The sequence below is a fragment of the Geotrypetes seraphini genome, chromosome 17, assembly GCF_902459505.1.
Source record: "Geotrypetes seraphini chromosome 17, aGeoSer1.1, whole genome shotgun sequence".
NCBI classification, from domain to species: domain Eukaryota; kingdom Metazoa; phylum Chordata; class Amphibia; order Gymnophiona; family Dermophiidae; genus Geotrypetes; species Geotrypetes seraphini.
Genome location: NC_047100.1, coordinates 15827157 through 15852555, shown reverse-complemented (window position 1 = coordinate 15852555; position 25399 = coordinate 15827157). Strand labels below are relative to the sequence as shown.

General features: G+C 45.4%; 1 protein-coding gene across 5 annotated transcripts in view; it reads right to left on the bottom strand.

Moving 5' to 3' along the window:
* The window catches only part of CCDC66 (coiled-coil domain containing 66), a 93909-nt gene that overhangs the window by 45189 nt on the left and 23321 nt on the right, over positions 1-25399 (bottom strand). For all 5 annotated transcript variants that reach the window (XR_004537356.1, XM_033926262.1, XM_033926259.1 and 2 more), the window contains 5 exons: positions 18596-18727; positions 14817-15046; positions 8691-8775; positions 6885-7046; positions 5540-5684 (listed from right to left, as the gene is read on the bottom strand). Coding sequence is in view for 4 of the 5 variants with exons in the window: in XM_033926262.1 (XP_033782153.1) it covers positions 5540-5684; positions 6885-7046; positions 8691-8775; positions 14817-15046; positions 18596-18727 (754 nt within the window). In the remaining variant the exon portion in view is untranslated. The remainder of the gene's footprint in view (positions 1-5539; positions 5685-6884; positions 7047-8690; positions 8776-14816; positions 15047-18595; positions 18728-25399) is intronic.

Below are 25399 nucleotides of genomic sequence, written 5' to 3'. Positions count from 1 at the left end.
CCCTAAGAAAGCGAATCACATCAGGAATGGCTGACAAACGCTGACCTGTCACCAGCCCCCGAAAAGCCGACAGGGCCGCCAGATGAACCCGAAGAGAAGACCAGGCCAGGCCCCTATCCAGGCCATCCTGCAAAAACTCTAGAATGTTAGGTAGAGAAGCGCGAAAGGAGACCACTCCCCGCGCTCGGCACCATTCCTCAAAAAGACGCCAAACCCGTACATAAGCCCGAGAGGTAGAAAGCCTCCGGGACCCCAAAAGTGTAGAGATCACCTTGTCGGAATATCCCTTCTTACTCAGGCGGCCCCTTTCAAGAGCCAAGCCGTAAGACAAAAGGGAGACGGGTCGAACATGGGAATGGGACCCTGCGTCAGAAGATCGCACCCGAGAGGCAGAGGAAGAGGATCCGCCACCAGATGCCTCACCAGATCCGCATACCACGGACGACGAGGCCAATCCGGAGCCACCAAAACCACCAGCCCCGGATGGCGAACAACGCGAAGCAGTACTCTGCCCACTAATGGCCAAGGAGGGAACACATACAACAGCCCCTCCGTTGGCCACGGTTGGACCAGAGCATCCAGACCCTCGGCCAGACCGTCCCTGCGACGACTGAAGAAGCGGGGTACTTTGGCGTTGCCACTTGTAGCCAACAGATCCATCAGGGGCTGCCCCCAAGCACGCACTAGCAACTGAAACGCCTCGGCGCCGAGACACCACTCTCCCGGATCCAAGAAGTGACGACTGAGGAAGTCCGCCTGAACGTTTTCTACCCCGGCAATGTGAGAGGCCGAGAGGTCCAGAAGATGCGACTCCGCCCAAACCATGAGCCGAGCCGCCTCCTGCGCCACCAGAGTGCTCTTGGTGCCCCCCTGACGATTGACATAAGCCACCGCCGTGGCATTGTCCGACAGGACTCTGACCGACTTGCCCAACAAAAGGGAGTGGAAAGCCAACAGCGCCAGCCGGACCGCCCTGGTCTCCAACACGTTGATCGACCAGGAGGCCTCCTCCGTGGACCAGGTTCCCTGAGCTGAGTGACCCAGGCACTGGGCCCCCCAACCCAGGAGACTCGCATCCGTAAGGAGCACCGTCCACTGCGGAAGATCCAGACCCACCCCCTGAACTAGGTGAGGGGTCCGGAGCCACCAACGCAGACTGCAGCGCGCCAAGCCTCGCAGGGGAACCGGAACATCCATCCCGTGCCTCTGGGGAGACCACCTCCGGAGCAGAGCATACTGGAGAGGACGCATGTGGGCCCGCGCCCACCTCACCACGTCCAGGGACGCCGCCATCGACCCCAGGACCTGGAGGAAATCTCGCGCCCGAGGACACCGGGACGCCAAAAGCAGGCGAATCTGAGACTGCAATTTGCTCACCCGGGCCTCTGGGAGGAAGACCTTCCCCAAGGAGGTGTCGAACAGCACCCCGAGGTACTCCAGACGCTGAGCCGGAACCAACCGACTCTTGGAAAGGTTGACCACCCAGCCCAGCGACCGGAGAAAACTCCACCACCCGAGCCGTAACCCGGGAGCTTTCCTGCAACGACTTGGCCCGAATTAACCAGTCGTCCAGGTAGGGGTGTACCAGGATGCCCTCCGACCGCAAGGCTGCCGCGACGACCACCATCACCTTGGTGAACGTCCAGGGAGCCGTGGCCAGCCCAAAGGGAAGCGCACAGAACTGATAGTGCCGACCCAAGATCGCAAAGCGCAGGAAACGCTGATGAGAGGCCCGAATAGGAACATGCAAGTAGGCCTCCGTCAGATCGAGAGAAGTGAGAAACTCCCCCGGCTGAACCGCCAGAAAGACCGCCCGCAGCGTTTCCATACGGAAAGAGGGAACCTTGAGAGCCCTGTTGACCCCTTTCAAATCGAGGATGGGCCGAAAAGTCCCCTCCTTCTTGGGCACCACAAAGTAAATGGAGTACCTGCCCGTGCCCCACTCCGGGGGGGGCACCGGAACTACTGCCCTGAGATCTAGCAAGCGCTGAAGGGTCTGGCGAAACGCCAGCGTCTTCCCAGGAGTCTGACATGGAGAAGCGAGGAAAAAATCCGGCAGAGAGCGGGCGAACTCCAGGGCATAACCGTCCCGCACCACCTCCAGGACCCACTGATCGGACGTGATCTCGGCCCATTTGGGAAAAAAGTCGCGCAGCCGGGCCCCCACCGGAACCAAGGGGGGCGCCGGCAAGGCGTCATTGTGCAGGACGGGAAGCGGGGGAACCGGCGGAGGGATTCCCTGCCCCCCGACGGGCCCCCCGAAAGGGCTGCATGCGCTGGAAGAACCGACCCCGGGAAAACCCCGGAGACTGGAAAGAAGCAGCCCCACGCCCAGGGCGATACTTGCGAAATTCCCGCAAACGCCCCCGGGCCGCACCACCCCGAGACGCCGGGCGGGCACGGTCCTCCGGCAAACGGGGAACTTTCGAGTCCGACAGAGTCTGAATCAACTTATCCAAGTCCTCTCCAAATAAAAACGACCCCCGAAAGGGAAATTTAGTAAGCTTAGCTTTGGACGCAGCATCCGCCGCCCAAGCGCGCAGCCACAACACACGCCTTGCGGCCACGCCAAAAGCCATGGACTTAGCCGAGATCCGCACCAAGTCATACAGAGCATCCGAGAGGAATGAGGCAGCCATCTCAATCTTCGCTACCTCCTGATCCACCAGAGACCAGTCGTCAGACTCTCGATCCAAGACCCGCTCCGCCCACCGAAACACGGCGCGAGCGACCAGTCCCCCACAAATAGCCGCCTGGACCCCAAAGGCAGAGACTTGAAAATTTTGCTTAAGGATGGTCTCCAATTTGCGCTCCTCAGAGTCCCGCAAGGCAGAACCGCCCTCAACAGGCACGGTATGCCGCTTGGAAATAGCCGAGACCACCGCATCCACGACTGGCGAAGCTAACGTAGCCCGATCCCCTTCAGGAATGGGATACAGGCGAGCCATGCTGCGCGCCAGCCGAAACGGCGTCTCCGGCGTTTTCCACTGCTCAAGAATAATATCCCGAATATCCTGATGCATAGGAAAAGAGCGGGAAACGGACCGGATCCCTCGTAACAGAGGGTCCCCCACACGCGGAGTCTCCGGCGGCGCGTCCTCAAAACGCAAAGCCGAAGAAACCTGTTGAATAAGGTCAGGCAGCTCATCTCTCTGAAAAAGGCGCACCACGGACGCCTCGTCACTGGAGAACGGGAAACCCGACAACCCGCCGCCAGCTTCCGTCCCCTCCAGAGGGTCCTGGAAATCCTCAGAAGGGTCCAGGTCCTCCTCCAGACCGACACGTTCCTCCGACCACAAATCCTCGTCCCACGACACCCGCGGACGCTTGGACAAGAGAGGCGGCGGAGGGGACGTCACGTCAGACGAGAGAGGCAAAGCCGCAGGGAGCGCGGAGGAAACCCCACCCCCCGAGACCCCCTGGGCGCAACCGGGACCCCCAGCCGCCTGAAAATAGGCTTTGCATAATGAAAAGAAAAAATCAGGGGAAAAACCCCCCGAGGGTCCCAAGGGACTCCCTGCCACAGCAGGGGACCCAGCAGAAACCTGCCCCTGCATAGTCAAAACAGGGGGAAGGTCACCTGAGGTGGAAGACAAAATGGAGGGGCCAGACAGAGAAGATGGCGGTTTTCCCGCCAAAAAAGCTCCCTCCATAGCCTGAAGCGGCTGAGAAACCTGAATAGTCTCAGCCGCTAAAGCAGGCAAGCCGGCATCAGCTGTCAAAAAATCAGCTGAGAGGGAATCCTTCGGGGAATCCCTCCGTGGGCGGTTGTGGAAGACCGGGCTTCCCCACTGCTCCAAGCCGACTCGCGAGGCACCATCGGCGGGGAGCTCTGGGCGCCTGCAGCCGCTGCCGACGGAGCTCCACCACCTCACCGACCCAAACCGCCGAGTTCAGGCCGGCCGCGAGTGCCTCGCGGCTGGACTAAAATTGTGGCCTACTCCCCCGGAGAAGGGCACAATTGCTCCATACGCGACCTAGCTATAAAAAAGTGCTGGTTACATGAAAAAATACAGTAAAATACAGTTTTCTTAAAGGGAAACAACCCTTCAGACCAGCACTACCTCAGGATTTATTTTTTTTTTTTTTTTTACAGAACAGACTCCACAGGCTCTCGAAGCAATATGCCTTGCTTGATTTAGGGGGCAAGGCTTACTGCTGAGGCTCCTCTAAAAAAATATGGGGAGGTGGAGGAAGTGGGGGGAGGGACCCCGCTCGTGACCCGCCGGGTTTGACACCCCCGAGGTCGGACGAACCCCCAAACAGAGTCCGTCCAAGCTCCGTCCGGCTAAAAACAGGGACAATAAACCCCTAAACAAATTCCAACAGCCCTACCAAGAGAGATGGGTACAGATCACTCAACACCTGCTGGAGACTGAAAGAAGACTGAGGGAAATAGAGAGGAGGGGCTAGGATATACTGTCCCAAAGTTTTGTTTTCAGTCTCCACCTGCTGGTCATGATTAGATATATACCCATTCGTAAAGTTAACCTCTACTGGTCTGGAGAGTGCTAAAGAATATAAAAATCAATTATTTAACTTTTGCGTGAACACTGCGTGGTGCCTACTGGTGCCTAACAATGCCTACCTAAAACGTAGGCGTGGTTGACTTAGGCATCTGTGTTAGGCACCAGTAAATTAGGCCAGGAAAACCCTAGCCTAATAACGGCACATACTACTAGGACGCCTATGCCCACTTAAGCGCCACTAGGTGTGATTCTATAAATGGCACCATGCGCTTGATTGACAACTGTGCCAACTGGTGCCTATAAGTTATGCCCTACTAGACGCCATTTATAGAAACAAGCTCTTACTATTTAGCCCCGTTAAGATGCTGTGAGCCAGGCTAAATGCCAACTTTTCTAGTAATAACTTAGGGCTCCTTTTACTAAACAGTACTAGAGGTTTTTTAGTGTGGGCCGGTGAGGTAGATGCTCCGACGCTCAAAGAATTCCTATGAGTGTCAGAGAATTTACCTTACTGGCCCGCGCTAAAACCTCTAGTGCCATTTAGTAAAATCCAGCATTAGCTTGCTCATTGCAAAATTCAATTCACATAGTAATGAAGTGTTTTGCATACCAAAGTATCTAATATTGAAGTGTATTACAGTAACATAGTAAATGACGGTAGATAAAGACCTGAACGGTCCATCCAGTCTGCCCATTAGTTATATCCATTACAAATACATGATTAAATTAAGTTGTCTCTTTTTTGATATTTCTGGGTCATAGACTGTAAAGTCCACCTGGTTTTGTCCTAGATTCCAAATGCTGAAGTTGCCGTCCAAGCTCACTCCAGCCTATCCAACCATCCTGTTTGCAGGATATCTACCGTAAATTCTGGCCTCAAATGGATCTAAGTGACATGAAGATGTGTTTACTGTAATACTCATATAGTATATTATTGTTGTTCAATAATGGGCAAATAAAGGTGTGTTACAGTCATAGCATATAATAATTATCACTCTTAGTACTCTGTGATCAGTCAAGCTATATACATTAAAAGTAGATTGCAGGCTTATAAGAAATGTGATCCTTACCATCTATATTTCTCTGCAATTTTGAAATGTCATGTCCTTTTTTAGCTAATGCTTGCATCCGTTGCTCCCTTTTAAGCCTTTGTGCTTGTTCCTGAGCTCTTTCAATACTCTGATAAATTTCCCTTTTCTTTAGAGTCAGGACTTCCTTTCATTAAAAAGAATGAGAGATTATGAATAAGTGACCAAAAATAAATTACAAGAGAATCTAAACTGAGACCGCTGTTTGAGACTGTCTAAACAACAACAACAAAAAAAAAAACAGCTTTACTGAAAGTGTTTCAATTTTAAACTAGTGAATATTTGTGAGAAATTTTAATCACATCCTCAACCTTATAGTCATGGCAAACAGTTGTATGTATTTACCAAAATGTTTGTCTAACAATACAGCAGAATGGACGCTAAAGAAAAATATTAAATGTATTCTCTCTTATTAAAGTAATTCTAATTATTTCTTTATAAGACCCCGCAACCTTTTTTATAAGAGAATTCAAATGTAACAAATTTTTAATGAAAGCTGAAAAGGCACTTAGGGCCAGATTCTTGTCATGCCGCCAAAAGTTAAGGCAGTGGTAGGCATCCTACTGCCGCCTAACTTAATTGCTTTAATTGGTAATAAGCGACATGGTAATTGACCACATTGTTTAAAATCAATTAAAAGGTGATTAACAACAACAAAAAAATAGCCACCGTTAAGCGACCTCCATGGCGCCTATCTGCCTGACAGCTAGCAGCGCAAAGTGACGCCGAAGCCCAGAAGGGGGCGTGGTTAGGGGGCGGTGCAGGACTTTGGCATCCCTATGTGCTGCTGGCCATGATTCTGACTTGACCCTAGGCACCGAAAATGTAGGCAGGAGTTCTGCCATACACTGGTTAGTTCTGATACACCAATAGCCACAAAAACCATGAAAAATAATAAAGAAATATACAGAGCAGATCAGAAAAGACACCTTCCAGCTCGTGTATTGAGGGGACAGAAGAGTCCTTGGTTGCAGGAGAAGAAGTTGAAAAATCTGTAATGCATTTCTTCTGCATGGCTCATGAGCAAAGGGAGAATACCCTACTCTCCAGAATGACACACCTACTGCATTAGAAGAAGAATAATTAAAAACAAAAATAAAAAAAAATTACCCTTGGTGAGCAGATGAGTACATTTTCGAAAGCTGGACTATATGCTAAAAAGAAATTCTTAGATGCTGTGATACATTATGTGGTCTCAAAATTCATATCAATTAGCCAGGTGTGATCATCTCCTGTAAAATGTTATCACTTGCACAGAATCTTATTAGTCTTGAAGAAAACTAGATTAACAGAATTCTGTGCTACAAGAACATAAATAGGCACATACTTCCTTTTGCTTTTGTTTTAACATTTCTTCTTCAAACTGTTTCTGCATTTGCTCTCGTTCTAGCATCATGCGCTGTTCCTCCTCCTGCTCTTCCTTCTGTTTCCTTTCCTCCTCCAGCTGCTTTTGCCTGCGTTTCTCCTCTACCTGTGCAGCTATGGCTTTCTAGAAATAAAATTTAGAAGAAAAGAAAAAGGTTTCATTTTCTGTACTATTTGTAACAAGCAGTACAATATAAGTAGATGTGAATAAAAAAAAGTTCATACTATCATAATTTTTTAAGTCCAAGGCACCATATTAAACAGGAAGTAAGAGCGAAGTTAGTCAGGAGTAAACCACATGAATAGTATGCATTCATTTTTAACTCAGGGGATAAATGATGCATTTCTATATTGCAACTGGAAATTTCTTCACCACACACACATGCAATAAGTAAAAAATATATGTAACAGTCACTAGGAGAATGTGATTAAAGTAGTGGATCCAAAATGATGACAAATGGCCGATTTTTCATGTCACAAGTCCATAAGCAGTCTGGAAAAGTTGCATTTCGAATTCTGTAACTTTTTTATTTTTTTCACATAAAAGGATGGGGTTTGGACTATTGTATTACAAATTGTTTGCTCTAATAGAATTCATTAAAACCTCTTTTTTTTTTTGTTTGTTTGTGTCTGGTGACGTAGTCACCTTTTCCCAGAAATAGTCAATCAGAACAATTCCCAAAATATTTTCTTCGATATTTATGCACAGTGTTTATTTAAATTGAAATATTTTGTGCATTCTTTTTTTTTTTTAAATTTGCAAGTGGATACATAGTTATCCAAACCTACACTTTCTGTAGGTAAATGTACATGTTGATTGTTGTTTCAGTTGTCTGGCTATCAGGTTCAATTTGTTTTTGCTTTGACTATGGTTGTGACTGAAGCTGCTACCCTAAAGCTTGTGGCAGCCATTTTGAAAGCAGAGCCAGCATGAGCAAGAGTAACCGGGAATAAGTCCTGTCCAGACTATACCACTAAACCACTAGGATTTGTAAGGAAAGCTCAAAGGGGGGGGGGGCTAAAAGTGTGTGAGGGGAAGGGGCTTTGGAAGGGGGGAGCAACAGCGGCTGCTGCTGTTCAGCAGAAAGGAAGGGCGATGGAGGAAGTTCTAATCCTGTTTGGGAGGGAGGCGCAGAGCCCTGGTTATCCGACAATCCAGAATGTCAGGTAACTGAAGGGCAGTTAATTGGAACTCTGTTTTCTAGGCAACATGCCTATGGCCCGCCCACACACTGCCCATATTTATGCCCCCTCAAAGTTATGTGCTAAACAAATTTGACTTGTATGTTGTAGAATAAGGCTTGGTACTTACACAAATAGATGTTTCTATAAACTATGTGCTCACTTGATGCTAAGTTTCAGAATGAAGGGGCAAGTGTTAATTCTGACAATTACCATGCGGTAACTGCAAAACCTTAGTGTTCCCAACTCCAGCATTGCCATAAAAAAACCAGTGGCACCTGACTCCTAACAGTGCACTGGGATGCACCACTAGTTAGAAGTTGCTACCATTTTGGAAGTTGGCAGCGCTGGAGGCAGGAGACTAAGGTCTTCCAGTTATTGCATAGTAACTACTGTAGTAACTTTAAATCTGTTTGTTTAGGGGATTTTTTTAATTGTTTGGGGGTTTTTTTGTATAATAAGTTCCAAAGTTTATTGGGTAAAGACATGCAAAAGTAAATATGCACATGGAAAATAGAGCCAAATTTGTTTATTTTCCATTTTAACTGTGGATTAAAATGGCAGAGGGTTAAAAACACAGCCTAACCTGATGTTCTAATTGTTTTTGTCGCCTTCTCTCTCTTTCCTCTATTTGAATAGGATCCAACAAAGCCGTCATGGAACGAAGAAAACTATAAAAAAGCGAGAACAAAATGTAATTTGTTTCTAAGTGTTTTTTTCTTTAATTACAGGATGAAGTTTAATATAGAAATGCTAGTAAATTTTCTTGAATAAAATTAAACGTTTACTTTGTCTAGATTACATAGGAACACTTAATAGAGACAATTCTATAAATTGACACCTACGGTTACACACCACTTAAGCACATCACTGCCGAGAAAAAGTGGCATACATAATTGGTTTAGCATTGAGGCAAAGCATGGGTAGTGGCACCAACTGATGCACAAACAATATTTTAAATAATCAAGTAGAAGTGATGGATGCCCTTGAGGCCTATGGCAGGTGTGCCTGATGGCGTATTACATTTTTCCAATTCAAAGTACTCCAGTGGAGCTAGTTGAGCCAAAATACAAATACCTTGGTTTGCGAGCATAATTTGTTCCAGAAGCATTCTCATAAAACAAAATGCTTGCATATCAAAGCAAGTTTCCCCATAGAAAGTAAGGGAAACTCGGATGATTCGTTCCACATCCCAAAAAGACACCCCTCCCCCTCGAGGCCACTAGTGTGCTTCTATCCCACCCCACCACATCCCCAAAATACCCCCCCACCCCCGAGGCCACTGGCATGCTTTCACCCCACCCCTGGGAACCGGCTTTGCCCACCCCACCCCCGAGAACCGGCATCACCCCCCCAAAAAAAACCCTTACCGCGATCGGGCACCAGCACGCAGCACCAACCCACAGGACGTGCAGATGCCGAAAGACCCTGCCGTCTGCCGCTGATCTCTGCTGGGCCTTGAGCACCTGTGCATGCTCAAGGCCTTCTGGCTCCCTTTCTCTCTGAGATTCTAATGAGATGCTCAAGGCCCAGCAGAGATCAGCGGCAGGGTCTTTCGGCACCGGCATGTCCTATGGGTTAGTGCTGTGTGCCAGTGCCCGATCACGGTAAGGGTTTGGGTAGGTGGGGGGTGTAATGCCGGTTCTTGGGTGGTGATGCCGGTTCTCGGGGATGGGGACTCGCATATTGAGTCACTGCTCGGCTTGCGAGAATGTTTTGCTCATCTTGCCCCCGAAGGGCCGCCACAAGAATATGTTCCACCGAACACTGTGTCCTGATGCGCCTGTATGTCCACACAGTAGTGGTGAACAAAGGAATGGAGAGAAGACCAAACCGCAGCTGTACAAATATCCATCAGAGGCACAAGCGAACACTCAGCCCAAGAGACCGCCTAACCCAAGTGGAATGAGCTTTGAGAAAATCCATAATAGGTTTCTTTTGAAGAAGATACTCTGAAGCAATAACCTCCTTGATCCAATGTGCAATGGTAGCCTTGGAAGCACCGTTCCCCGTACGAGGACCCGTGAGAAGAAAAAAAAAGACGATCCGACTGACGGAAGTCCTGGGTCCGCTGAACATAAGCGGACCCAGGACTTGCACCCAATTTGTGCAACTACCACTGCACCAAAGAGCCCTCTCAAATACCCAAGATCGGGAGGACCATGGACTGGTTGACGTGGCCATCTTCAGAATAAAGGAGGGAACTGGCTGCAGCACGACCCGCTCCTTAGAAAACTCCAGGAATGGTGGCCTAAAATACAAGGCCTATAGTTTGGAAACATGTCTCATAGAAGTAATGGCCATCAGGAAGACTGCCTTAAGAGTAAGGTCCTTCAATATGCAGGAACTGAGAGGCTCAAAAAGTGGATGAACAAGCACGGAAAGAATCAGATTGAGATCCCAGGCCGGTACAGACAGACAAACTAGAGGGCGTAGCAATTTTGCTGCCCGCAAGAAACAAACAAAATCCGGAGAAGAGGCCAAACGCCAACCATGCAACAGACCACAAAAAACGACAAAGCCACAATCTGAACCCTAAGAAAGGACCAGGCAAGGCCATGCTCCAGGCCATCCTGCAGAAACTCCAAGATATGAGGCAAAGAAGTGGAAAGGGGAACCACGCCACGTGTGGAACACCACTCCTCAAAGAGATGCCAACCATGCACCTAAGTCCGAGAGGTGGAAAGTCTCGAGAACCCAAGAGGTTATCACCTTCTCCGAATAACCTACTCTTACTTAAGTGTTCCCTTTTAAGAGCCAAGACATAAGCAAAAGGGGCCCGGATCAAACATTGGAATGAAACCCTGAGTCAGAAGATTGGGTGAGAGGGGCAGCATACCCCTCTGCATACCACAGGTGCCTGGGCCAGTCCGGAACCACAAGAATCATGAGGCCTGCATACCGGGCAATCTAAAGAAGAACTCTGCCCACCAGAGGCCAAGGTGGAAAGATCTACAGCAAGCCGTTCGTCAGCCAAGCCTCCACCAGAGCATCCAGCCCCTCTGCTCGGCAATCTCTGCGCCGACTGAAGAACCTCGGCGCTTTGCTGTTGACACTCATTGCCATGAGGTTCACAATCGACCGGCCCCATGACAAATCAACTCAAACGTTTCCTGTCCGAGACACCGCGATTGAGCACATGACGACCGAGACATTGTCCACTCCTTCTATGTGGGAAGCTGAGATATCCAGAAGACAAGCCTCCACCCACTCCATGAGAAGAGAGGCTTCCTGCGCCACCAGATGATTCAGTTCCCACCTGCCAATTGACGTAAGCTACTGCTGTGGCATTGTTTGAGAGAACTCGAACCAACTTGCCCTCCAGAAAGGACTGGAATTCCACAAATGCTACCTGAATGGCTCTGGTCTCCAGAACATTGATCGAACAGGACGCCTCCACCAGTGACCAGCTACCCTGAGCTGAGTGACCGAGACATTGAGCTCCCCAACCGAGGAGATTGGCTTCCGTGGGAAGCACTGTCCACTGGGGCTGATTGAGATTCACTACCTGAACCAGATTGCAAAACTGTAGCCACCAGCATAGGTTGTGACAAACAAACCTCTGAATAGGAATGGGAGAGTCCATATCATGAAACTGGGGTGAACAGTTCCGAAGAAGTGCATACTGAAGAGGACGCATGTGCCCGAGCCCACCTGACCACTTCCAGGGAGGGTGCCATTGACCCCAAGACTTACAGAAAATCCTGAACCTGCGGGCATCAACAATCCATCAGGGAGCGAATCTGTGCCTGCAATTTGCACAACCGGGTCTCCGGAAGAAATACTCTTCCCAAGCTGGTATCGAAGAGAACACCAAGCACTGAGACAGAGTCAACTGGCTTTTGGATAGGTTGACTACCCAGCCCAGCGACTGCAGAAACTCCACAACCCAAGCTGTAAACTGGGAGCTCTTCTGTAACAACTTTGCTCGAATCAACCAGTTGTCCAGATAGGGGTGAACCAGAATGCCCTCCTTGCACAAGTCCGCTGCCACCACCACCATAATCTTGGTGAAGGTCCGTGGCTAGACCAAAAGGAAGCGCACCAAACTGATAATGCTCTCCTAAAATCGTAAAGCAAAAGAAACTCTGATGGGAGGCCCAAATTGGAACATGCAGATAGGTCTCCGACAGGTTGAGAAAAGTCAGAAATTCTCTTGGCTGGACAGCAAGAATTAAGGATTTCAGGGTTTCCATACGAAAAGACAGAACCCGGAGAGCTCTGTCGACACCTTTCAGATACAAAATGGACCGAAAAGACCCCTCTTTCTTGGGTACCACGAAGTAAATGGAGTACCTGCTAGTGCGAATCTCCAGAGGAGGCACTGGCACCACCACTTTGAGGTCCAGCAACCCGAGCAGTGTCTGCCGAAAAGCCCTCCTCTTCCAAGTTGCCTGACAAGGAGAAGAGAGAAAATGATCTGGCAAAGGACTGGAAAATTCTAGAGCATAGCTGTTCCTAATCACTTCTAGGACCCACTGATCCATTGTGATTTCTGCCCACCCCTGGTAAAACTCCCACAACTGAACTCCGACTGGTACTGGGGAAAGGACCAGCAGCAAGTCATTGGGCCAGGAGGGCCGAAGAGGAGCCCCCGAAAGTGTCTCACCCCCCCAGTGCAGGCTCCCCAAAAGGACTGCATGCGCTGAAAGAAGTGACCTCTGGAAGGAAAAGGGGCTGAAACCCCCCCCCCCCAGGGCGGTACCTACAAAAATCACGTAAACGTCCTTGGGCGGTACCACCCCGCGATGCCTGACGAGGTCAGTCCTCCGGCAGCTGAGGCACCTTAGTCACTCAAGGCCTGAGCCAACTTATGCAACTCCTCCCCAAAGAAAAAGGAGTCCCGAAAGGGAAATTTACTGATGCCGCATCTGCCGACCAACCCGAAGCTACAGGGTATGGCGGGTCACCACTCCAAAGTCCATGGACTTGGCCGAAGTCTGCAACAGATCATACATGGCATCAGAGAGATAAGAAGCACCAAGCTCAATCTAAGCTGGTGAAAACATATGCTAAAATAGCATCTGGGCAACCAAATTCCATTACAGAATAAGAGCGTAACCTATATCAGTGTGCCTTATAATTATACGCCCACAGTAACATCAGGCAAGGATGTAAGTGACTTACAATATTTTTTAAGTAGGAGTCATAGCCATCATGGCCATGTCCTCCCCTTGCTCCACCTATGAATAAACCCTCTTGTATTTACACACTATCAAGTCCTTTTACTAAGCTGTAGTAAGAATAGGCTTTAATGTACCCTTACACGAGGAATGATGAATTGCTCCCGCATGCCACAGCTGTACAAAAGTCGTCCCCACCCCCTTTTTTTTTTTTACTTTGGTCATACAAAAGCCCTTTTTACCATTATTTTTATTAATGACTCTGCATTAATGTTATTACTAGTGCACAGCCATTTTTTTAAAGTTATCAAGGGAGTACTTGTAAGGGCTCCTGCATTAACTTTGCACTAACTGGTTAGCATACGGTAATGTAGATGCACTAATTGGAAAGCGCAGGAATGGCTACTCTGTCCCTAACGCACCCCCTCAAAAAACATAATTCCCATGCAGTTAGCATATACATGTGCAAAAACTAGTATGGTTTAGCACATCCTGTATTAGGCTATTTTCTGCTGCCTTAAGCATATGTTTGCACTTAAAGTAGCTTAGCAAAAGGCCCCTTAAGTTACACGTGACCCTGAAGACTAGAACTTAGGTACCTTGATGTCACTTTTACAGTTAGCTGTATATCAGCACATGTAAGTGTTAGTATTCCACGCATTTATGTACACAAGCGGCATGCAAATATGAGTGCCTAGATTATAGAATTGCCTTTCAAAAGCACATCAATATGTCATTACTACCTTATAGGACCTTTCTTGTTCCTGCCTGGCTTTCAAGATCATTCACGGAATCCTCCCTCCTCTTATCCCACTGTCTTTCAACTCCTCCAGTCCCGACTCCTCCAGAACTGCCCAAAGGCTTAAACTAGCCTTCCCCTCTCCACGCTGCATTCACTATGCAGGCAAACTGGGAAAATCCCTTCTCTTCAAAATCACAGGTCTTTGGAACGACCTCACCACCCCGTTGCGGAACCTGAGCTCCCTTCAGTTATTCCGCAAACAACTGAAAACCTGGCTTTTCAGCAAATTGTAACACTATCCTTCCCCCCTTTCTCTCCCCCCTTCTACACATAAGTTCATGTAATCCTTTTTCTTCTTCTCTACCCACTATTTTAAGTTCTTGTAAACCGTGTCGAGCTCCATACTCATGGAGATGATGCGGTATATAAACTTAAGGTTTAGATTAGATTAGTGTTCTCTATACGAATATTAGTGCATATAGGCACCCTAGACCACTACATAAGCTAGAGTCCTTCTACCAGAGGAGTGCCCCCCCCAGCCTTTTGGTGAACTGTGGCCACAATGGGCTTGTATGAAAAGAAATTCTCTATATGTGCAACTCTAAATTGTTTTGAAGGATAGCAAACCACACGAATCTTTGTGATCTGCTATGCTTGCTATTCTTCTGGAACTGGGCAGATTCATACCTCTGTTGTATTGTGCATAGGGTTTGATAAATCTGCTTGTACTGCTTAGCTATTATCGTATGCTTTATACACCATCAAAAAGCTATAGATCCTGGGATTGCTCTTATTTTAATATTAGTTATTAATAGAAATATTCATTGGTATTATCAAAAGCATCTACCTAGTTTTCTGACTCTGTCTTAATGAAACATCTTCATTAGTTCTTCCCCTCTCTGGCCCTGGATAGCTGAGGGTACTTAGAGTTGAAGCTCGGTCCAGTGCTTCCTGTGGCTCTGGAGAAGTATATGTAGTGTCTGCCTGCTGCATTGGTGATATATTTAAAGGAAGTTGTGTTTTTTCCGACCTCTTGAATGAGTCAAAATGCATTGCCCATCTGTCATGTTCTTCCATCTACATAATATAAACACAATAAAAAGACATCCTAAAGATACTGTTGTATAATTCTCCGAGTTATGCCATGTTAAATAAAATGATTCAGCATTTTATACTCATTCTACAGTCAGTAAAAATACTACATTAATGCTTGAACATCTCTTGACAGGATCCTCTACAAAGGGCCGCTGAAAAGTCCTCAGCCCAACCAAGAACAGAATGATGTGGCGCCTTGAATCTTAGAAGTTATTCCACACTTTTCTTGACACACTTCATTTCCAAGGATTTGAATTGAAAAGTGTCAAGAAAAGTGTGGCATAACTTGTAAGGTCCATGGCTTCACATCATTCTCTTCTTGGGTGGGCTGAGAATTTTTCAGCAGCCCCTCGTATTGTGATCAGCAGCATGACAGATTTTTGCATTTAATGCATATGATAGTGTTTTCTGGGGGAGGAAGGTTAAAAATAAATTTAATTGATTTCATATTCAAATACAGCAAAACTGTTAACAATAATAATCAAAAAAGATTGTGTCATTCTGGACCATAGGTCGTATCCCAGTGCCCATGAGCCATGCAGAAGGAATCCATTCTGGGGTTTTTTAATCCCTCCTATCTCACAGAGGGCTCTGCTGCCCCCTACAGTTAGTTCCAAAGCAGGCAATGGCCCCTTCTAGAATCAAATGTGAAGGAGGGGTATGGGGAGACTCCCTGAAGAACAAGTCTGTTCTGCTCTGAAATTATAACACCGTTTAAGAGGATACAGGGATATCTCGAAACGGGGCCACGTTGGGACCCCTGAGACTTTCAATCTTTTTAAGTCTTTTGCAGCTAAGTGCATTACATCATTTTGTCCATATAGAGAACTTTTTGTTATAAGTTTTGGAATAATACTGCATTGAATATATGAACCTACACTTTTACCAGTGACCAGAGAGTGATTTTCTACATGTAAATGCAATGATTGGATGGTAAACTCTTCCTTTCAAGAGGTGGTTTTCACCCCCTCTTCAGGGTTTCACTTCTCTGAGCATTTTTTTGAACACCAGTAGTTCCACTCCCTCCTCACTGTTAAACATTATTACTATAGTCAGTCTGTTCTTTCTATTATACTGAAATTATAACAAACATGTTAACAATGAAAATCAAAACAGCACAACAAGCATGCCAAACGGAAACATTTATGGAACTCAAATAATATCCCAAAGTGACCTAGCACTAGACTATTTTTTTTATACCCTTAGGTCTGACTGACATCCAACTATCAGGTTTGGATATGAACATTCTAAGTGAAACAATAGGCAGACACACCTAGAAAAGTTATTAGCAATTTAAGAACCCAATCTCTTTTTCTAGTGCAACAGGTGTGTCATTCTGGATGTACAGGACATACAAAGCAGTCCCAGAAAACTAGGGCGAGACCACTACACCAGCTCGTAACAATGGAGGACCCTAAAGGTGAAATCCTCCCTTTCTACTACATCCACTCTGTAAAACTTGGAAAATGTTATGTTGAGTGGACCAAGTCGCTGCCCTACAAATCTCCTCAGGGGAGACCGTCCAAGATTCTGCCCACGATGAAGCCATGCTTCTAGTTGAATGCACCTTTATGGAAACAGGAGACTGTTTCCTGGAAACAATATATGCTGACTAAATGACCCAATGGATCCATCTGGCAATCGTGGCCTTGAAAGCCGATGCACTATGTCTAGCTGGATTTGTAAGCACATAAAGATGGTCAGATAGTTTGAACTCGTTCGTGACCTCGAGATATCGGAGAAGCACTATTAACATCCAACTTCTTCAGAATCCGGTCCTTTTTCTTGGAACCTATGGGCTAGAATGCCAGCAATCTGATTTCTTGATTGACATGGAACGCTGAAACAGGAAAGGAAGAAGGAAGGAACGGTACACAAAGTGACTCCAGTTTCAGTAAATTTGAGGAAAAGCTCCCTGCAAGACACAAAACCCATTTGGTACATACCTATTATTTTTGGTAATACCTCAGCCAGGCAAAGTGCCAGGATTTTAGCCAAAAATTTACCATCTAGGTTTAATAATGAGATGGGTCTTTAGTTGGCCACTAGCATCGGGTCTTTCCCTGGTTTACGGAGAACCACCATAAATGCTTCAGCCATTGTCTTTCCAAAAATATGAGGACTAGGGGGCATGTGATGAAGTTATTAAGTAGCAGATTTAAAACAAACTGGAGAAAATATTTCTTCACACAGCATGTAATTATTCTTTGCTGGAGAATGTGGTGAAATCAGTTAGCTTAGAGGGGTTTAAAAAAGGCTTGGATAATTTCCTAAAAGAAATCCATAGGCCATTATTGAGATGGCTTGGGAAAATCCATTGCTTATTCCTAGGATAAGCAGCATAAAATCTGTTTTACTACTTAAGATCTAGCTAGGTACTTGGGACCTAGTTGGCCACTGTTGGAAACAGGATACGGGCTTGATTGACCTTTGGTTTGTTCCAATATGGCAATTCTTATGTACTTTTTTGATAATTGCTTGGAAGCTCAGGTGAAAGTACATTTTCAAGCAGAAAATACTGTCCATCTGATTATATAGTATCTATAACACTTGAATCATCTTGCCTTCAAACTTCTTCTGTCAAGAGTAGATTTCAATACGTGGTCAGCTTTAATGGATAATCAATTTAAATTCTGAAGCTGGAAGGTTATGTGCTTCTTGAAAGCCCAAGTCACGTAAAGCCTGAATGACAGAAGCTCCTTATGCCTTGGGACATTAACCTAGTCCTCATTTCATTCCTGAAATTCCATTTTAACTTTTGAAAGACTGTTTCTGAAATACCTAACATGATCATTTGAGCTATTAAAAGCTAGCAAGCGTCAAGGATTGGTACCATGAATCGTATACATCCTGATTTTTATCATCACAAAGTTAGCCCTTAGGATGTCACGCCTTTCAGTTTGAATGAGGAAATAATGCTTCCTTCTTTCTGTCTAAAGCCTCATTCAAATGCTCAAGAGAAGGTCCTTTCGTATTCAACTTCTCATTCCATTCAATCCAAATAGGACTACTATGCCAGTTGGGAAAAGTTTTAGAAAAACTGGCAGGCTTCTGACCTCTCCACACCAAGGTCAAGAATCATTATTAAAAATTCTCCATACTTGTAAGCTGGTCCAGTGTCAGCAGATCACTTCTACACTGCAAGAAACAAGAATGTTATTAGCTATAAAAAAATTTAAAAAAGGGGAAACAAAACAACTAGACAAGGATTTTTATTTTTTTTTTTTTTTTTTGCTCTAAGGTTTACTTTTCATCCTCCATATTTTATTCCTCTTATAAAATGAAAAACAGCCAAATCCAGATATTTTCTGAAAACTTTCACTGTTTTAAGCAGTCCATAAAGTATGCCACTATGCATAAAAATTTAGGCTATGCAACATAACCCCATTAATGAGCAATTTAAATTAGCCTTGCTGAACTATAAAACTCTTACATGAATTAAACTAGAATTTTGAGTAGGAAGGGAAGAGAGACTTTTCTGAAGGTTCAGACGCATTTTCTCTTTTCTCCTAGGCACTTTCTGTATCATACCTCAGAGTACTTCTGTTTCTCCTGCATTTTACGAAGGGCAACTTCTTCCCTTTGTTTGTTTAATTCTTCAACCCACTTCTTCTGCTGTTCCTGTTTTGTGGCACTAAAAGGATGCTCCAAAGGTGCAGCTTCCTAAAACAACAAAATCCATTTTTATACACCTTCACGAGTCATGTTCAAAGGATTTTATTACAATATATGTAGGTGCTGAGAAATCACGCTTACCCTGGAAGGTTTATGTGATAGGTAGGATGGGGGAGAGTAAGTGGGATAAGGGCACAGCCTTTTGTAAAATACAGAAGTACAAGTGTATTTGCCAGCAACCACTTTGGAAAAAAATAAGTACATCAAAATTGCCTTCACTTAGGCACATGTAAGTTCCAGAATTTCCAAACCTAAACGTATGAGAGGAGTCAAATTCTAAACCTCTAATTTTTGAGGGTGTTTTTAAGGTTAGTGAGAAGCATAATTGCCTTTTACTCATTCCTATTTCAGGTTCAAACCAGCAGTTATGCATGATTCAGTGGATTTGTGAAATGCCAACAAAGTCATTTCTTGAAATATACATGTATTCCCCCTTATAAAAATGGAAGTAGAGTACATGCACATTTTAAGGGTCCACCCATATTACATCTCGAACACGCCCTCTTGAAATCTGCATGTGCTGTAGATATACACATGTAAGTAGTGGCTTCTCTGAAATAGGCACTTAAAAACATGTCCACATCTTTAGACATATAAACTAGATTTTCTACATGGATAGAAGCTACCTAGACCTTCTAAAATCACTTTCTATCTTATGATTAAGAATTTCCATGGATACGGACCAACTATTATACATTGTTGATTTAACAGTTGACAGTCTTGAAAAGTTCAATGCCTCAAACAATTTGAGACTTCTCAGGAGGAAAGACACTATAATGTCTACTTGTATTTTTGTTAATTTGTTTATGTTATACAGTATGTAATCTTATATTCAGCTAAATCTTCCAAAGCAGAGTTTGAGGCATGTAACAACCAATATTATCACTAAAAAATATAATCATATGGTGTAATGCCAAAGTCAGATTGAGCTTCTAACATAGACTTATAAATCAAGAGGGTTACAAACAGCATTTTTGTTACTTATACATACACAAATATACAATGCAAAATCAGTTAGCATAAAATGACATACCATATATACTCGAATATAGGATGAGATTTATGGTCCAAAAATGGGGGTTTCATCCTATATTCGGGTCATCATCCGACCCCCTCCTGAACTTGATGTAGGCTTCTGATGGGCCGGGACAGGAAGGATCTCTCCCGTCTTGGCCAATACTACAAATAATTTATTTTTACATACCCCGTGTACCTTTTCTATTATCCCTAGTGGTCCAGCGGTGCACCTCCTTCTGGGCTCGGGGCGCACAGGCATGCAGGAGCAAGCTTCTTGAGCTCCCACCCGGCCCTGCACCAATCGCTGAATGGCTGGAGCGAGGTCCCATGAGAACTGGTGGCAGCCACTCAGCAACTGGTGCAGGGTCGAGTGGGAGCTTGAGAAGCTTGCTCCTGCGTGACTGTGTACCCCGAGCTGCGAGCCTTGAGCCTGGAAGGAGGTGCAATGCTGGACCACCAGGGATAATAGAAAAGGTACACGGGGGTAAAAATAAATTATTAGTAGTATCGGCTGGGCCAGGCCTGGCCTCTCCTGTCCCGGCCTACCACTAGACCGCCAGGTGGAAGAGAAGGTGGGACAGGGTGCAAAGCCTGGTGGGGAGGGGGGACAGGGTGCAGTGCAGAGGCAAGTAATGAGGGGCCCTGGCTGCAGAGCCTGCCAGGGAGGGGGGCTGGCTGCATATCCTGGTAGAGCAGGGAAGGAAGGGGGCTGGGTGCAGAGCCTGGCAGGGGAGGGCATAAGAGAGAGGACACTGGGTTCCGATCCTGGCAGGGCATGGCACTTGAATATAAGCCCCCATCTTATAATCAAGTCAACCATTTTTCCTCCTTTTTGGGGGGAAAAATGGGGGTCTCGAATTATATTCAGATCGACTTACATTTGAGTATATACGGTAACGCGAAGTCAGGGTCAGATTAATCCCCAACAGTGATTTCTGGAAAAGGCAAGTTTATTTATTTAACAGACTTATAGCCTGCTTATACGAAAACAGATGCCAAAAATACATATATAAACAAATCACAAAACATCAACTTAACAAAATAAAGTATAATTCATAATAAAGCCACTCTAAAAAGGAGAGAGGGGCGCAGGCTGGATGAAAAGGGGATAGGGGCATAGAAAGAAGGCAGATACCATATGGAAGGGGGGAGAGGGCAGAAGCTGAAAGGAAGAAAGTGAAAAGAAAATGAAAGCAGAAACCAGAGACAACAAAAGATAGAAAAAAATAATTTTATTTCTATTTTGTGATTAGAATATATCAGATTTGTATCCTGCAGTGCTTCTTTAGCTTTCAGCTGGCTTAGGGCTCTCTCTGACCAGGAGGCATTTGCCCTAGTTGCACTCCCCTAACACTATTCCTGTCATGTGCGACTGCGGTATTCTGTTAGCATGATATTTCTGTGTAGCATTCTGTAATAATTTGGCTTATTCAATTTTCTTGATAGTAGAGGGGATATTTGTGAAGGGGAGGGGATACAGGGATTTTGTTGATCCTTGCTCTGTATTATTTGTATTTATAAAATGACAATTGTACAGAATATTGTTTCTTTTTATATTTTAATAAAATACGTTCAATATAAAATCATAACTATTCGAGGCTTGTGTGGATAGGTTCAGATGGTTTCCGGGACCGAGCTTGCAGGGACGGGGTGGAGACAGGGTTTTTTATTTCAGTCATAGTAGTTTGCCGGTCCACAAAAGAATTCTTTTATTTCCGCTGGTCCATAGGTGTAAAAAGGTTGAAGAACTCTTGTCTAGAGCCTATTTAGGTGTGCACGACACACAAATATTAGATTAGACTAAGCTCTGCTCCCTTGAGTCAATACTGCTTATGTCAATGCCAAAATACATTGAGGAGCCCCTCTTTTTTTTGTGGCAGTGATGTTTTGGGGTAGAGCTAACAATGCCTGCAGGAGAGTACCACACCAATTTAGCAGGAGATATCTTTATTCAGCAGTTCTTTTAAAGCTAAATGCTCCAATTTAAAATCTACCCTCTCTTTCTTGTATTTGGGTGAGTGAGAGAAGGAAGAGCAATAGGATTTCTTAGAATGGTCCTCTTTATGAAGACACCTGACTGACTTAGTTTAGGTGATTTCCACTTATTTTGTAAAGGCTTCTTCAATTTACACTTTCTCTTTCTAGCCCATGAGGACATTTGGACACATTTTGGAAGTTAATGACTTTCCCCCCCTTTTACTAAGGCGTTAATAAAAGGACCCCTTTATGCGACTCATTCATTTTGAGGTCACATTCCAGACAGCGCTTAAATCATGGTTTTCCTTCAGATATCTTTAAAAATACAGCTTGTGAAGAAGAATTCTGCTAATTTCAAAGCCTATTTGTGCTGGATTGTGAAATAACTAATGGACAGAAACTATTATATGACCAGCTGCAAACACAGAAGAAAAAAAAATGACTAGCAGTTACAAGTTATAGTAACTAGTGTGAGGACTCTCTTCCAGACTCAGAAAGCTTTTCCAGAGCTTTCTCTTCTGGTGAAGTTATTTCCAACTGATGACATCTTCATTGCGATCTTCATTGTCCAAAGAGAATTCCAAGATTCCTTATCGTCATATTTCTGACTTATCAATTCTTTCCTTTATATTCATTCAGAGTTCTATGCAATTACTGCTCCTTATTTTAGTTAAATATAGTTTAATAATTTTACTGCTCCTTTTGTTGTATAAAAATAAAATGCATATATGGTACTGTTTTCCTCCTTCTCAAACTGCACTTCAGCTTCAGTGAAAATTTACGGTATTTATATTTAATAATCATGAATAGCACTCTGATATAGCGCAATTACTGTCTATTGTCAAATCAACATAGACAAATTGCATGACAAAGAGACAACAAAGCAGGGGGATATCAGTTTGAAATTCAACCATATGTACAATCTCTTTAAAGCAGCACCAACCAGCAGCGACATTAAAATGATTATTCTGTGAATGTATTATACGACTGTTCACCAATTTATTTCCGCAGCAACAGTGAATAAGCTCCTCATGCTTCATTCTCAAGAAGGCCTCTGATTTTCTGTAGGAGCTAATTCTAAACACATTTTTTAAATACAATCAAACGGCACAGATTTTATGAACATTATAATGATATATGCACCAAAGACAGTGCTCATTAGCATACCTAGCTTTTTGGTTAACTACTAAATTATATCTGAATATGCAGTAGGATGACAAATTTGTATTTATGTGCTCAAAAATGAAATTTTAAGAGGGCAATTTTCAGAAGATAACCCATAAGTGCATTTTGTCTCCTATCTCTCATACAGAGAAAAGAAGTGGTGCAAGGAAGGGTGTTTAGATAGACCCCCCCCACACACACACACACACAGATACAATTATTTTAAAATCCTCATGGTACTCTGTCTGCACCTACAAAATACACAGATTAAAGAATCCCAGCAGCAACACTCTCCTCTGTGGGGAGAGATTCTTTTTGAAAACTGACTTGGAAGCTCAAAAGATACAAAGTAGAGACCCCCCTCACTTAACAACCAAGTTCCATTCCTACGACTAGGTCATTAAGTGAATTGGTTAATAAGCAAAGAGCTGCCACTTACCAATACCCACATCCCCCCAGCCCATACAGCATCTCCTTTCCTCCTGCGGGAATGTACCTGTTCAGCTGCACTGCTCTCTGTCTCTTCAAAGGCTGCCGGCAGTTCTCCTTATACGCTGCCAACAGTTGACCTGGAAGACTTCCCTCTGATGCATTTTACATCAGAGGGAAGGCTTCCAGGTCAGCTGCTGGAGGCCTTTGAAGAGACAGAAAGCAGTGTAGCTGAACAAAGAAAAACAAGGTAGACACCCACAGGAGTCCCAGAAAAATTAATTATCCCAGGACAAGCAGGCAGCATATTCTCAATATGTGGGTGACGTCATCCACGGAGCCCCATAGCGGACAGCCTCGCAAGCAGACTTGCTTGTAGAACTCTAAGAGTTCACGAGTGCTGCACCGCGCATGCGCGAGTGCCTTCCCGCCGAACGTAGGTCGTGCATCTCCAGTGAGGTACCTCAGTTCTTAGTTTTCCGTGGAGCCAATCAGCCCTGTTTTTCCGAGCTCTGCCATTTTTCAATTTTTGCCTTCTCGCACTGTGGCTTTCTATTTCTTTTATTATTTCTTGTTTAAGTCGCTGTGAAGCACGTCTTTGAAAAAAAACCCACTTTTAATTTTTCTCTTTCCATCGGTTCTCATCCAGCGGGACTTGGCCCCATTGGTGTATAAAGTGCTTAGGACTCGAACATTGCCCCGAGTCCTGCCTGTGCTGTGCTACCCTTCAGAAACGAGCCCTTCGCAGACATCATGCGAAAATTCTGGAGCTCTGTGGCCCTATGGAGCTGTCTGCAGAAAAGGCCTCGACCCCAGTGGCGGCCTCTTCTTCCAAGACCTCAACCAAGTCGCCCTCGAAGGCCTTGTCTGATGTGCCTCTTAAGGTCTCGTCCTCAGGCAAGTCTCCTCTTCCCTCAGCAGGTATGTTACCTAAGAAGCCTCTAGCTGAGTCTCAGGCAATCCAGACAACAAGTGCAGTCGTGCTAGCCTCTACGAGACCTTCTTCCAAGCGTGCCTCCAAACATAGGGAATACTCATCTTCGAGGTCGCCCTCAATGGAGAGCACTGCTGCACCTTCCAGACCAGATCCATTGGTCTTGGTGCCTGTCTTCGAGGACATGCTGAAAGCCATATTGACCACATAGATTACCTTGGTCTTGGCCCAGCTTGCTCCTGCCTCAACCCTGCTTCCTGCGAACCAGCCTGAGCATTCAATCGAGGCACCTCGAGACAAGCCTCATCGGTCTCGACAATTGTCCTCTAGTGACTCCTCGCCTCGTCCTTCTAGGTCCAAGTCTTCAGCTACTTACCCTGTTCGAGACGTGGGGGACAAGCCCCATTTGAGGCCTCACTTGAAACATTCCTCATCCTCAAGGCCCCTCGCTTCAAAGAAGACCAAAGAGTCTCCTCGGAAGAGTACAGAGTCTCCTATGCCTCTTTCGTCGAGATCCATCAAGACCCCTTCCAGGCCCAGGTATAGGTCTCGAACTCCGAAGCTTTCAATGCCTCATGCTTCTCCACCTCGAGGCACATCCAGGCCCCAGACTCCTCTCTCGAGACTATGTATGAGAGATCCTCCTTCACCTATCTCTATGAGGCACGAGTTGAGGCTCTCAATTCCTCATACTCCTGGAACTTCTCCATCGAGGCTTCTGAAATGTAAGCACTCTCTGACTGCGACTATATCACAAACGGAGCTTCTTCTGTGACTCTTACGTTGGATATGGACATGCCTTCTCAATACTCCAGGGAGGCTTCTCCATCTTACTCAGCGGCACTTAGATCTCGCTCCACTTAGCCTCCTGAGGAGTCTTCGACTTCAAAATCAACATCTTTTTCAAGATTCATTTTTGATATGAGTAAGGCTCTTCAATCTGAATCTAAGTATAATCCTGAATATCTGGCTGAGATGGAATTGCCACATCTGCCAAAGGACACCATGAGACTTCCCATGAATTCTGTTTTGAAGCAAACTTTTCTCAGGAATCTTGAGACTCCTTATTCAATCCCGGCTATTCTCTCTAAAATAGAATCTCGTTACTGTATGGTTCCTTGCAAGGGGTTTAAGAAGTC